This window comes from Rhinopithecus bieti, unplaced genomic scaffold, assembly GCF_001698545.2.
Source record: "Rhinopithecus bieti isolate Rb0 unplaced genomic scaffold, ASM169854v2 scaffold_20150, whole genome shotgun sequence".
Lineage (NCBI taxonomy): Eukaryota > Metazoa > Chordata > Mammalia > Primates > Cercopithecidae > Rhinopithecus > Rhinopithecus bieti.
In genome coordinates, this window is record NW_016810565.1 from 5,324,102 (window position 1) to 5,336,051 (window position 11,950).

Consider the following 11,950-nt stretch of genomic DNA (forward strand, 5'->3'; position numbering starts at 1 on the left):
ATTTTTTTTTTTTTTTTTTTTTGAGACGGAGTCTTGCTCCATCGCCCAGGCTGGAGTGCAGTGGCTGGATCTCAGCTCCTTGCAAGCTCTGCCTCCCGGGTTTACGCCATTCTCCTGCCTCAGCTTCCCGAGCAGCTGGGACTACAAGCGCCCGCCACCTCGCCCAGCTAGTTTTTTGTGTTTTTTAGTAGAGACGAGGTTTCACCGTGTTAGCCAGGATGGTCTCGATCTCCTGACCTTGTGATCCGCCCGTCTCGGCCTCCCAAAGTGCTGGGATTACAGGCTTGAGCCACCGTGCCCGGCCTTAATTTTTTTTTTTAAGAGATGAGGTCTTGCTCTGTGGCCTAGGTGAGGGTACAGTGGTGCAATCATAGTGCAATGCAGCCTCAAACTCCTGATCTTAAGAGATCCTCCTGCCTTAGCCTCCTGAGTAGCTAATACAGGTGTGGATCACCACACCCAGCTCAATTTTAAATTTTTTCTAGAGATAGGGTCTCCCTATGTTGCCCAGGCTGGTCTCGAACTCTTAGCCTCACAGGATCTTCCTGCCTAGGCCTCTCAAAGGGTTGGGATTACAGGTGTGAGCCACTGTGCCCAGGAGTAGAAAAAGCATTTTTAAACGCTCAGCACTTTGAAATGTTTTCTTGCTTCATTCCAAAGTCAAGGCTCCTCCCACAGACTAAAGATCAGAGCTTGAGAAGCTCCACAAATCCTCTGACACTGTAGGCAAAATGTGTGTGTGGCTGGGTGTGGTGGCTCATGCCTGTGATCTCAGCACTGTAGGAAACTGAGGTGGGAGGACTGTTTGAGCTAGAGTTCAAGACCAGCTTAGGCAACACAGTGAGACCTGCATCTCTACAAAAGATAAAACATTAGTTAAGCATGGCAGTGCACATCTGTAGTCCCAGCTACTTGGGAGGCTAAGGTGGGAGGATCACTTGAGCCCTGGAGGCTGCAGTAAGCTGTGATTGTGCCACTGCACTCCAGTCTGGGTGACAGGGTGAGACTTGTCTCAAAAAACAAACAAGAAAAGTGTGTGTGTGTCTAGTGGAGGTAGAGGGTCCTTTTCCAGGAGAGAGTGTCTACAACTTTCCTCAGATTTCCCCAAGGATCAAAATGTAATGGGCCACTGTTTCAAGTTTTGCTTTTAACTTAATTCTTGGTAAGTCATTAGAAGCTGCGAACACGCAGCCAAGAGCTGAACAGGGCCTGTTCCTGGGGAAATAGAAACAACAGGCCTCTTTTCCATAAGCTTTGCAAGCACAAGCCCTGCTGGCAGGGACTTACCTCCCAGTGAGTGTTCCGACTGCAACCACAGACCCTGAAGGATGAAAACCAGAAGACTGAGCTGGATCCTAAAATATTTTAAAGGAAGTGTAAATTGATTAACAGATAGAACACTATAGCATAAAACACACACACACACACACACACACACACGTGCGCATGCGCACACACACGCTCACACTTCTAATTCCTTAGGGCTATATGGCTCTATGTGAAAAGTCTCTTTTCTAGAGAAAAATGTTTCACTACTTGAATGAATGCCGCATTTCAATAATGCTAAATTTCTACCCACCCCCACCCTTTTTTGAGGCAGGATCTCACTCTATCACATAGGCTGGAGTGCAATGGCATGATCATGGCTTGTTGCAGCCTTGACCTCCCAGGCACAAGTGATGCTCCTGGCTCAGCTTCTGAAGCAGCTGGGACTACAGGTGTGTGCCACCATGCCTGGCTAATTTTTTTATTTTTTATTTTGTCGAGATGGAGGCTCCTATGCTGCCCAGGCTGGTCTCAAACTCCTGGGCTCAAGTGATCCTCCTGCCTCTGCCTCCCAAAGTGCTGGGATTATAGGTATAAGCTATTGAGCCTGACCTAAATTTCTATCGTTTTAGGATTTTTCCCTTTTTGTCTTATATCCTTTCATATCTACAGTAATCTGATGAAAGACAGGTAAATGCCCTTCTACAACGTCAGTTTATAGAACCAAGCCCCTTCAGTTGACTCCCTGTGCTGAGTGGTAAGCTCATCGAATAGTGTGCTTGATTGGTCTGGAAAGACAACCATGGCACCCAACTCTATGACACAGAGACTGGGTGAGTGTCCACTGGGTGCAAAACACTATGGAGGCCTGGAAGGATCACGAGATGAGCGAGGCACATTCTAGGTTTTGATCCAGTGGAACACACTCACAGTCACCACTAACTCGGATACAAGATGGAATGATCCATGAAAGAGATACAAATCAAGGTGCTGTGGAATCAAAGGGGAGGGAGGGATGAGGTGACACTGGGAAGCTGGGCCAAGGCTTCGCGGTGCAGATGACTGGACTTGGGCCTCCCAGGAGAGGAAGAATTACCACTGGTGAAGGTGAGATGTGGCCACTCCAGTCGTTTTTTGGACCACAGTGAAGGCGGCAACAGTGTAATAAAAGCAATGGAAGCAACACAGCTCTGGGCATATTTGAGGAATGGCAGGTAGGTCAATGGGCTTACAGCACAGAGTATATGACACTAGTGATGTCACTGCCACGGTAAGGACTTGGATCACTAGGAAATAAGAACACTTTGAATGGTCTTGTCCTTTCAGTAAAAAGAGTGACACGATTGCATGTGTGTTTTAGACAGAAGGGCACTTGGCAGCAGTGTTTAGGATGAAGAGAGAAGAGATTAAGGAAATCGGGAAGAAAAGTAGCAACGGTAATGAAAATAGGAGGCCCTGAGATCACCAGATAATCTAAAAAACCAAGAGAAAGAAACCTGATATATGATTACATTATTTCAATGCTTTCTTTCTATAGTAGGAGCTGTAATTAAGCTCAGAGCTGCAACTAATATACAAATAGAAATCATGTTCACTCGAAGTTCTACCATTTACAAAGCACTTCTGTCTGTGTCATTCATCTGGGCCTCGTAACAATTGTGAGATGTGGACACTGAGTTACAGATGTCCAAGTCACAAGACCAATAGGCAGAGGAGCTAGAACTTCATTGTAGTTCTCTGGCTTCCAGTTTAGAGCTCTGACCCTTATGTTAGGCTAAATGATTAACAGCCTGGTAAAGGAGCCGTCATTGCCTTCAGCCCTCCTGGACCACTCGGGCATAGGTAGAACACGTAACACTGTTTCCTTTAGCCTCTTCCTGCCATCGCGGGCCACATCTGCTTTCTGAGTGGCAGTGCCTGCCCCTTGGGCCCCTCCACCTCACGGCTCAGCTGGCCACCAGTGACCAGCACCCCTTCCATGAAAATGAAGGGAAGGGAGCTGAAACTTGGACCTAGCACCTGGGACATGCCAGCAACTCCATGGGGGATGAAAGGATGATGTGTTGGTTTACAGAAGGGTTATTTCCTCTGTGCAATGGGATTGCACAGATCATTAGGGCACCGGCAACAGAGAACGAGCTTCTGATTCGCTACAGTGTAATGCAGTGGAAAGAACCAGAGTTTAGGAGTCAAACTGAGCTGGGTCCTAACACTGAGTAGGTCACTCACTAACTTAGTGACCTTGGCAAGTTATTTAACTTCTCTACACCTCAATTTCCTAATCAATAAAATCAGAGTTAAAAAAACCTCTTTGACCTGCAGAGCTGCTACAGGGATTAAGGAAAATACACGCACAGTGCTTGGCATGCAAACAGTCAGTGCTCAAGTAATACATGTGGGGAAAGGGCATTTCAACACTCTGACAGGTCATCAGAGTTTCTTTCATCAAATTCACAGAGATGTTGACCTTTTTTTTTTGAGACAGAGTTTCGCTGTTGTTGTCCAGACTGGAGTGCAATGGTGCAATCTCAGCTCACTGCAACCTCCGCCTCCCAGGTTCAAGTGATTCTCCTGCCTCAGCCTCCCAAGTAGCTGGGGCTACAGGCATGCAGCACCACGCCCGGCTAATTTTGTATTTTTAGTAGAGACGGGGTTTCTTCATGTTGGTCAGGCTGGTCTCGAGCTCCCAACCTCAGGTGATCCGCCTGCCTTGGCCTCCCAAAGTGCTGGGATTACAGGCGTGAGCCACCGTGCCCAGCTGACTTTCAAATGAAAATTCACTTTACCATCAAACTCAAAATGTAGAGATATATTCAATCGTGTGTTTAGTACAGTTTGTAAATTCCCATTCAGAGGGTACACTGTAAATGGAATGCAGGCTCATAACAAGGATTTTTTAGCTCTTAAGATGGCTGAGAGACTGTACTCAGAAAATCTGACAATGAACTTGGAAAGAACAATTTGCTGTCAGAAAATTTCAACAGTAAACTTCAACATTACATGGCTGAGGCCACTTGAGGCAATGTTAAAAGTAACACTGTTAAATGCAATTGCAATGTTAAGGCAACTCTAAATAGATATATAACATTTGCTTTGGGACAACTTTATATCACTGTTGATTTCATGCAAAAAATAAACATATTCCAGATGAATTTCTGTAAGAAAAATGGAAATGTAATGTGCATGTTTACCTCTATTATTTTGTCCCAGACGGGACGGTGACCCACAGCGTCCCAGAGAGTGGCATGCTTGTCATGCCCACAGGTCAAGAACTGAGGTTTTGAGGCATGGATGGCCAGTCCCCAGAGCTCATCAGTGTGGCCCTGTAAAGAACCAAGACAAACAGAAGCTCTCTGAGATGCGGCAGTCCACCCTCAGGAGCCGGAAGCGGTGATAAACCGAGGTTTCAGGCTGACTTCATAATTGCTCTCTACAGTTTCTCTCCTCCCATCTTCCGGCAGCCACTGACATTCTGGGGTGGAGGACGGTTATTGTAGTATAAAGCACAGTAATGAGCAACTGTTTGTAATGCTTGATTAGAGTCTGATATAATGCAAAATGAAGAGTGTTTGCTGGGCCTGCTGAGTGGGATCGTACCTGAGTAATGGGTGTGAAGTCCCCTGACAGAGTGCCCTGCAGGACAAAGTTTCGAGTTGTGCCAATCAGGATCACATCGCCTTTCCCCTCGGCCACTGTACGTATTGGACCAAACTGTTCTGGAATCTGCATTGAAAAGTCATATGAAAAGAAAAGATGTACAACTGCATTCAGTTGTTAGCTCGGTCATTCAAAACACTTATTTATCATAATGATAGTCCCTATAACAGTTTTATATACACATATGTATATACATATAATGTACATTCAAATATATATGTTGTATACACATATATACGGAGAGTTTCACATAGACACCACAGCTGGCCAGGCATGGTGGCTCACGCCTGTAATCCAGCACGTTGGGAGGCTGAGGCAGGTGGATCACCTGAGGTCAGGAGTTGGAGACCAGCCTGGCCAACATGCTGAAACCTGTCTCTAGTAAAAATACAAAAATTAGCTGGGCGTGGCAGTGGGTGGCTGTAATCCCAGCTCCTTGGGAGGCTGAGGCAGGAGAATCACTTGAACCTAGGAGGTGGAGGTTGCAGTGAGCTGAGATGACGCCACTACACTCCAGCCTGGGCGACAAGAGAGAAACTCCATCTCAAAAAAACAGATGCCACAGCCAACTGTTGAGTGAGAGATCAAAACCCTAAGCCTTACTTTTAAACTACAAACATTTTACATATCTTTATATATCTTAGAAGCATCAGCAAGAACAAGGTTAAGAAAAAGCATTTTCCTCAACAAAATTTAAAAATAAGGAATGCTACTGGTAAGTTTTGTCTTTACTTTTTATAATTTCTGATAGCAACAGTAGATACAATTCAGAAAGTAAAGAATAATGTAGGCCAGGCGTGGTAGCTCACATCTGTAATCCCACCACTTTGGGAGGCCGAGGTGAGGGGAATGCTTGAGCCCAGGAGTTCCAGACCAGCCTGGGCAATATAGCGAGACTCCATTTCTACAAAAAATACAAAACAAATTAGCTGGGTATGGTGGTGCGTGTAGTCCCAGCTACTCAGGAGGCTGAAGTGGGAGAATCACTTGAGCCTGGGAGGTGGAGGCTGAAGATCACGCCATTGCACTCCAGCCTGGGTAACACAGCTAGATCCTGTCTCAAAATAATAATAAAATAATAATAATAATAATAATAATAATAATAATAATGTAACACTGCCATAACACAATTTAAAATGGTAAATTCTTTGGCAATGTCACTCTGTTCAGTTTAAAGATCAACATAAACATATGGAATAATCTAAATGTTAACAGAAAGAATTGCAAAACACACGCATTAAGAACAATTTGCTATGATAAAGAAACAAAGTTCTTGTACTATAAAAAGAACAAACACTGCAGCTTGACCCTGGCAGGTTGCTGTTAGGCATTCCCGTTCCAGGATAGAAGCAGCCTCCCCTCACACATTCTCCAGTGTGGTTTGTTAGCACAGATTTGAGTCAAGTTGATGATGACCCATGCTAATGAGGAGGAATCAGATACTAACAAACAGTGAATAGCTTTAATGAAATTAAATGGGGCTTTGGAGCTTTCTTTACAGTTGCATATGACATGGGCATGTCTATGACTCTAGCAATTCACAATATAGTCAACCAAATGCTGGTCAAATCTTATTAATAAAAATGTTCTCACAACAGAATCTCCATGCAAGGGGAAGTGATTTCCAAAGCTCAGATGAAGAATTTCCTTTATTAAGGGAAATAATCAACAGAACTAAATTTTCACACTGCCAGAGGGTGGTGCCATATTGCTCTGTGATGTAAAATATAAGTGTTTTGTGTGTATCTGGGTTCAAAGTCCTACAATCTGTCCATTCTAAGCTAGGGATGAAAAGCATCACCCTTCAGAATGAGGCCAATTTTGCAGTGTCTGCTCACAATTTCCTGGAACCTGAGGGAGAAAATTAACTGAGTGGGTAGAAGGAAAATTAAATATCTTGCCTCTGGTGCCTACTGGAATGCAGGGCTGCCAAGTAGATAATGGGGAGGTCCACTGGGTATCAAAAGGAGTCACAGCCCTAAGGAGCACGCTGGCACTTAGGTGAGTGCCGTGGTACAAAGCAGATACTCAACAAATACTAGTTCATTCAATGCAATAACGTCTCCAAAATAACATGTTAGAAATTAAAAGTTAAAGGAGGCTGGGAGTGGTAGCTCACGCTTGTAATCCAGCACTTTGGGAGGCTGAGGTGGGAGGATCGCTTGAGCTCAGGAGTTCCAAACCAGCCTGGGCAACATCTCTACAAAATTACAAAAATTAGCCAGGTGTGGTGGTGTGTGTCTGTAGTTCCAGCTGCTTGGGAAGCTGAGGTGGAGGATCGCTTGAGCCCAGGAGGCAGAGGTTGCAGTAAACTGTGATCACACCACTGCACTCCAGCCTGGGTGACAGAGCCAGACCCTGCCCTCAAAAAAAAAAAAAAAAAAAAAGAGAGAGAGAGAAGACAGATTTTTATAATAAAGCAAAATGTGGGTAACAGTCCCTTGGAAAATTGAGAATAAAAATATTCTAAATATGAAATGTGTTACAACCTCAACTTTGTAAACCTAATTCTATTTTATTAGTTATATTTAACCTGCCTCCAGGATTTTAATAAAATACATTGCTCCCATATCATGTGATTTCATCTAAACAATTTTCAAAACTGTAAGCTACAGATTTCAAATCAATAAAGGATAATAGTTTAGGTTAAAAACAAATTTTAGCAGTAGCCTTGATGACTTACCTCTGTTTTATGAAGTTTTTGATAGTTCCCGCTCCAAGAAATGAGCTTTCGGTCTTTCCCACCTCCCGACACCAGTGTGCCATCTCTTAACATACAAAGTGCAAAAATGCCACCCTCATGGGCCCCTTGAACTGCATAGCTTATTCGATTTGTACCTAAACACACCAAGAAAACCATTATTAGCACATTGTCAAAAGGCTGCCTCTGCCTATGTTCTAATCTCATCTCACTTTGGTTTTAAAAGGCAATATTGTCCGTGAGCACATCATTGCAATATGAATCTATGAAGGATCCAATTTCTAGACGTTCACAGAGCACCAGATAAGTACGAAATGGGTTACTTTAGAATGAAGGAAAATAGGCATTGTTGACTATGCATTCTTGTGGCTGAGAATGTGGGCTCTGAGTTTAGATCCCAGCTCTCTAGTGAGCTGTTTCTCTGGACAAATTGCTTAGTTACTCTACCCTCAGATCCCCCTTGGTGGAATGGGGCTGCTGCTTACCCTGCAGGATTGTTCTAAGGATTAAGTGAACAGTGGATAAGACACCTAGCACCAAGAGCGGCAGGGATACTGGAAATGTCACCATATGCTTCTGAAATTGCATTTACAAGTCCGTCTCCACCTCCAGCCCCAACTCAAAGATCCTTGAGAAAAGGGATGGTGGATTTTCCCTTTTTTCCTGTCACGGGGTAAGTGCTCATAAATGCTCACTGGACATAACTGGATGCATGCTTTCTGAGTGATGCATCTCCCTTAGCAAACTGTTTGCTCATGGACAGCAGGAGATTTGGGTCTGACTCAGTTGTTGGGTCTTCACAGTTAGCACATAATTAGCTTTCAATAAACGTCTGCCAAATGCTATATAAATCAGGATAATTACTTAAATATTTTACAGACCTATAAGTAGTCATTAATTTCATCATTATAATCTGTCAGTGGATTTCCTAATAAAGCTATTTAATTCCATGATAATAGCTTGGGCTTAAAGAGCCTTTCAGAATGCTATAAGGTCAGTAACTCTTACTATTCTCTGCTTTTTCTCTGTTCTAGTTCTATGGTTTCAAGTTACACATGCACACATGTATGTGTGTGTCTCTGTAACTTGAAATTTAATCCTACTCCTATACATTGTATTAATAGACAGTTCTTAAAGCACTCATGTTTGATCTCTTACAACATTACCAAAACCATTGGTTTTGGGAACAATCACTTATTACCTTTTCCCCATACTAAGATGTTGCCACTTGAATCTCCAGTAATGGTGTCACCATTTTCAGAGAAAGTCACACAGAGGACAAACTTCGGCTTTTCTTGTTTCTGTAGAATGTGGCAAAAAAATTACATATATATATATATTTTTAATCCATACAACATATATATATTCCAGACAACCTTTCATTTGTACTAATAACATCTAGATTCGCAGTGGTCCCAAGCTGGACAGTGTCAGCTTCTGTAACTACCGTGCACACCTTGCATTTCTGTCCATCAGTTACATAACTTCTGCTGTGAAATTAACTGCTCTAAGACAAAGTGATTTCTAGCAACTCCAAGTGGCTGGGGAATCATAAAGCTGCAGACAGCAAGTAGAGGAGGGTACTGGCCAGGGAGAAGGGTGGGGCTATGCTATCAGCCTAAAGGGCAAGGCCCGAGCACCAGAATAAAGGGGTCCTTGAAACAAGCTTCAGGGAGGTGGTGGCAGATGGACCCCTGGGAAGAGGTGCTGTCCCCTGGTGCTCTCACAGCCCCACAACGTCCAGACAAAAGGCACAGGAAGTCTCTATCATCCTTTGCAAAGGCAGCTTGCCTGCCTCCTGATGACTTCATCACCCGATACTCTCAGCAGCCAGTGCCACTGTGGGAGGCTTGGTGCTCCCCGGGTCCAGGTCCTTTCCCTGCCTTCCACCTAGGCTTGCCCTGTCTTTTTCTTCACTTCATTACCAGTGTTACCTACCAGGTGTGACGCGCTCCCCAACTATGTGAGGGATCCCAAGGGATCGTGTTGAGCACCACAGCCCCCAGAAAGATGCATCTAGCCAATCACATATACCAGAGAAAAATAAAACAAAAATCATAATTTAACTTTACCTCGAATAATCCTTGCTTCTTATTAAGGGAGCTTCCTTCTAGTGTCCAAAAGTAGAGATGTGATTTTCCACAGGTAACTATGATGTTGGTGTCCGTGGGGTGGAAATCCACAGCAAACACAGCTTCATTAGAGCACTATAGGAAAAACAGAGACTCGGATGCCTCACATCTCTTAAAACACGTAAGACATGTAGGAAAACAAGTAAAATCTGAGCCACAAATAAATAAGAAATTCAAGGCAAGCACAACACCTATGATTTCCCCCATTGAATCCATCTTGCTATAAATACCAAGCGTACGCTGGTGCGGGCCTTAATGCCTCCTCCTTGTCTGTCTCCCCCACTTGACAATGAGTCCTTGAGGACAGGGAGCACCCAGGAGTCCTCTGTCTATGCCAGGGCCTCTCCCAGGGCCAGGCATGGAGCAGGCATGCAGCATGCTTTGCTGAGGAGGGAGTTAGGACCAGAGGGACTTCAGAACTGCAAGCGTTTGCCCTCACCTGCCTGCAAGCGTTTGCTCTCACCTGCCAGTCATGGGTTCCCAGTCTGGCTGATCAAATGGAATCACCAGAAATGGTAAAATGCAGATCTCTAGGCTTCGCCCCCTATCTAGTAAATGTAATCTCCAGGGAGGGCCCTGGAATGGATTTTACAAAGGTCCATTGTTCCTGGTTGACTCTGGCTGCCCGTTTCCCCAGGGAGTCTCTCCTGCGTCTGACTCCTGGAACTCTGCCTATGGCGCAGGAACCCGGCCTGGGGTCCCACGGAGTAGATCTAGCTCTTCGGGTGTCACCTCCACCACCCTCAGCCCACACCCTAACTTCCAAGACCCGCACCTTGGCCTGTTGGATTGGGCTCTGATCAGTGCTTCTATTTAATAATGCAGTTACACATTCTTGAGCCTGGATAATAACCTACCTCTGATGCCTTCTAACCTAGCAACATAGCAAGAAGAACTTAAACACCTGCCTAGAATATCAGAAGGTGGGGCTAGGGCATGATCCAGGTGTCAGGGAAGAGGCCTGGTTAGAATATAAGGTCTGCCTCCCAGACATGTAGGAGAGAAAGTTAGGTGAGTAAGGTTATCTAAGGTTAATAGATGCAAAGATGAGAAATCTGAATTCAATTCTATAAAAATAGGGATCCAATAGAAAATAGAAATAGAAAAAGGTCAGAAAGTCAAGGCAAGGGAATTTGACATATTGTGCAAAATGGATTAGAGGCAGTCAAAGAAGTCCCAAGGGGCCCCTCTGAGGATGAATCCTGTTGGGAAGGATTTGGGGTTTAGCTCCGGGCTCCCGCTGGTCTTTCCTAAGTCTGTTCCACTTTGGAGGCACCCCTGTGCTGATGGCCCCTGCCCATACCTGCCCTTCCCGCAGCTGCAGGGGCTTGGGCAGCGAGTGCACCTTTACATCTGAGCACGTTTCCGGGCCTCCACGCGCCATGCGAGCACATGGCAGGCGCTCGGGGAGTGTCAAGCAAATGAAAGAAATAGCCAGCAAATACATGACTGGATGAATTAAAAGGGTAGTGGCTATGAAATGAGGAAGAGAACAATCTTACAGACATGGTGAAAAGAGGAAAAACCCTAACAGGACCTGGGGTCAAAGTCTCATGATGGGAGAGGGATCGGGGACAAAGGATTCTAAGGCGAAGGCGTCATACCCAAGGGCTGGGGCAGGAATGGGCCCTGGAGCCCGCTGAAAGGGGGCTACCACTATGCCAGGGCGGCTCGGAATGGGAAAACATTAATGCAGCCCAAAAAAGGCTTGGAGCATGACCTTCACATCCGCCAGTTTTTCTTCTTTCTGCCAGTCCCATACAGAGAGCACATGGTCATTGGAGTCATCCACAGCACAGAGATTGGTTCCTCCATTCTGAAAAGAAAGTTATTCACAGGAAGACTATATCTGAGAATAAAGTGGGTTGAACATGATTAAAAATAAACATCAAATTTTATTTTTAATAAAGAGTCTGCTACATTGTAGTTAAAGAATACTCATCCACTGCTTTTGAGACCTTTCTTTCTCTCTCTTTCTTTCTTTTTTTTTTTTGAGACGGAGTCTTGCTCTGTCGCCCGGTCTGGAGTGCAGCGGCCGGATCTCAGCTCACTGCAAGCTCCGCCTCCCGGGTTTACGCCATTCTCCTGTCTCAGCCTCCGGAGTAGCTGGGACTACAGGCGCCCGCCACCTCGCCCGGCTAGTTTTTTGTATTTTTAGTAGAGACGGGGTTTCACCGTGTTAGCCAGGATGGTC

At 44.9% G+C, this 11,950-nt stretch overlaps 1 protein-coding gene across 4 annotated transcripts in view; it reads right to left on the bottom strand.

Annotated features, from left to right (window-relative positions):
* Window positions 1-11,950, bottom strand: part of EML1 (EMAP like 1) — a 210,124-nt gene that overhangs the window by 23,548 nt on the left and 174,626 nt on the right. For all 4 annotated transcript variants that reach the window (XM_017892320.1, XM_017892322.1, XM_017892321.1 and 1 more), the window contains 7 exons: window positions 11,477-11,572; window positions 9,697-9,831; window positions 8,826-8,925; window positions 7,607-7,761; window positions 4,864-4,989; window positions 4,458-4,589; window positions 1,288-1,355 (listed from right to left, as the gene is read on the bottom strand). In XM_017892320.1, coding sequence (XP_017747809.1) covers window positions 1,288-1,355; window positions 4,458-4,589; window positions 4,864-4,989; window positions 7,607-7,761; window positions 8,826-8,925; window positions 9,697-9,831; window positions 11,477-11,572 — 812 coding nt within the window. The remainder of the gene's footprint in view (window positions 1-1,287; window positions 1,356-4,457; window positions 4,590-4,863; window positions 4,990-7,606; window positions 7,762-8,825; window positions 8,926-9,696; window positions 9,832-11,476; window positions 11,573-11,950) is intronic.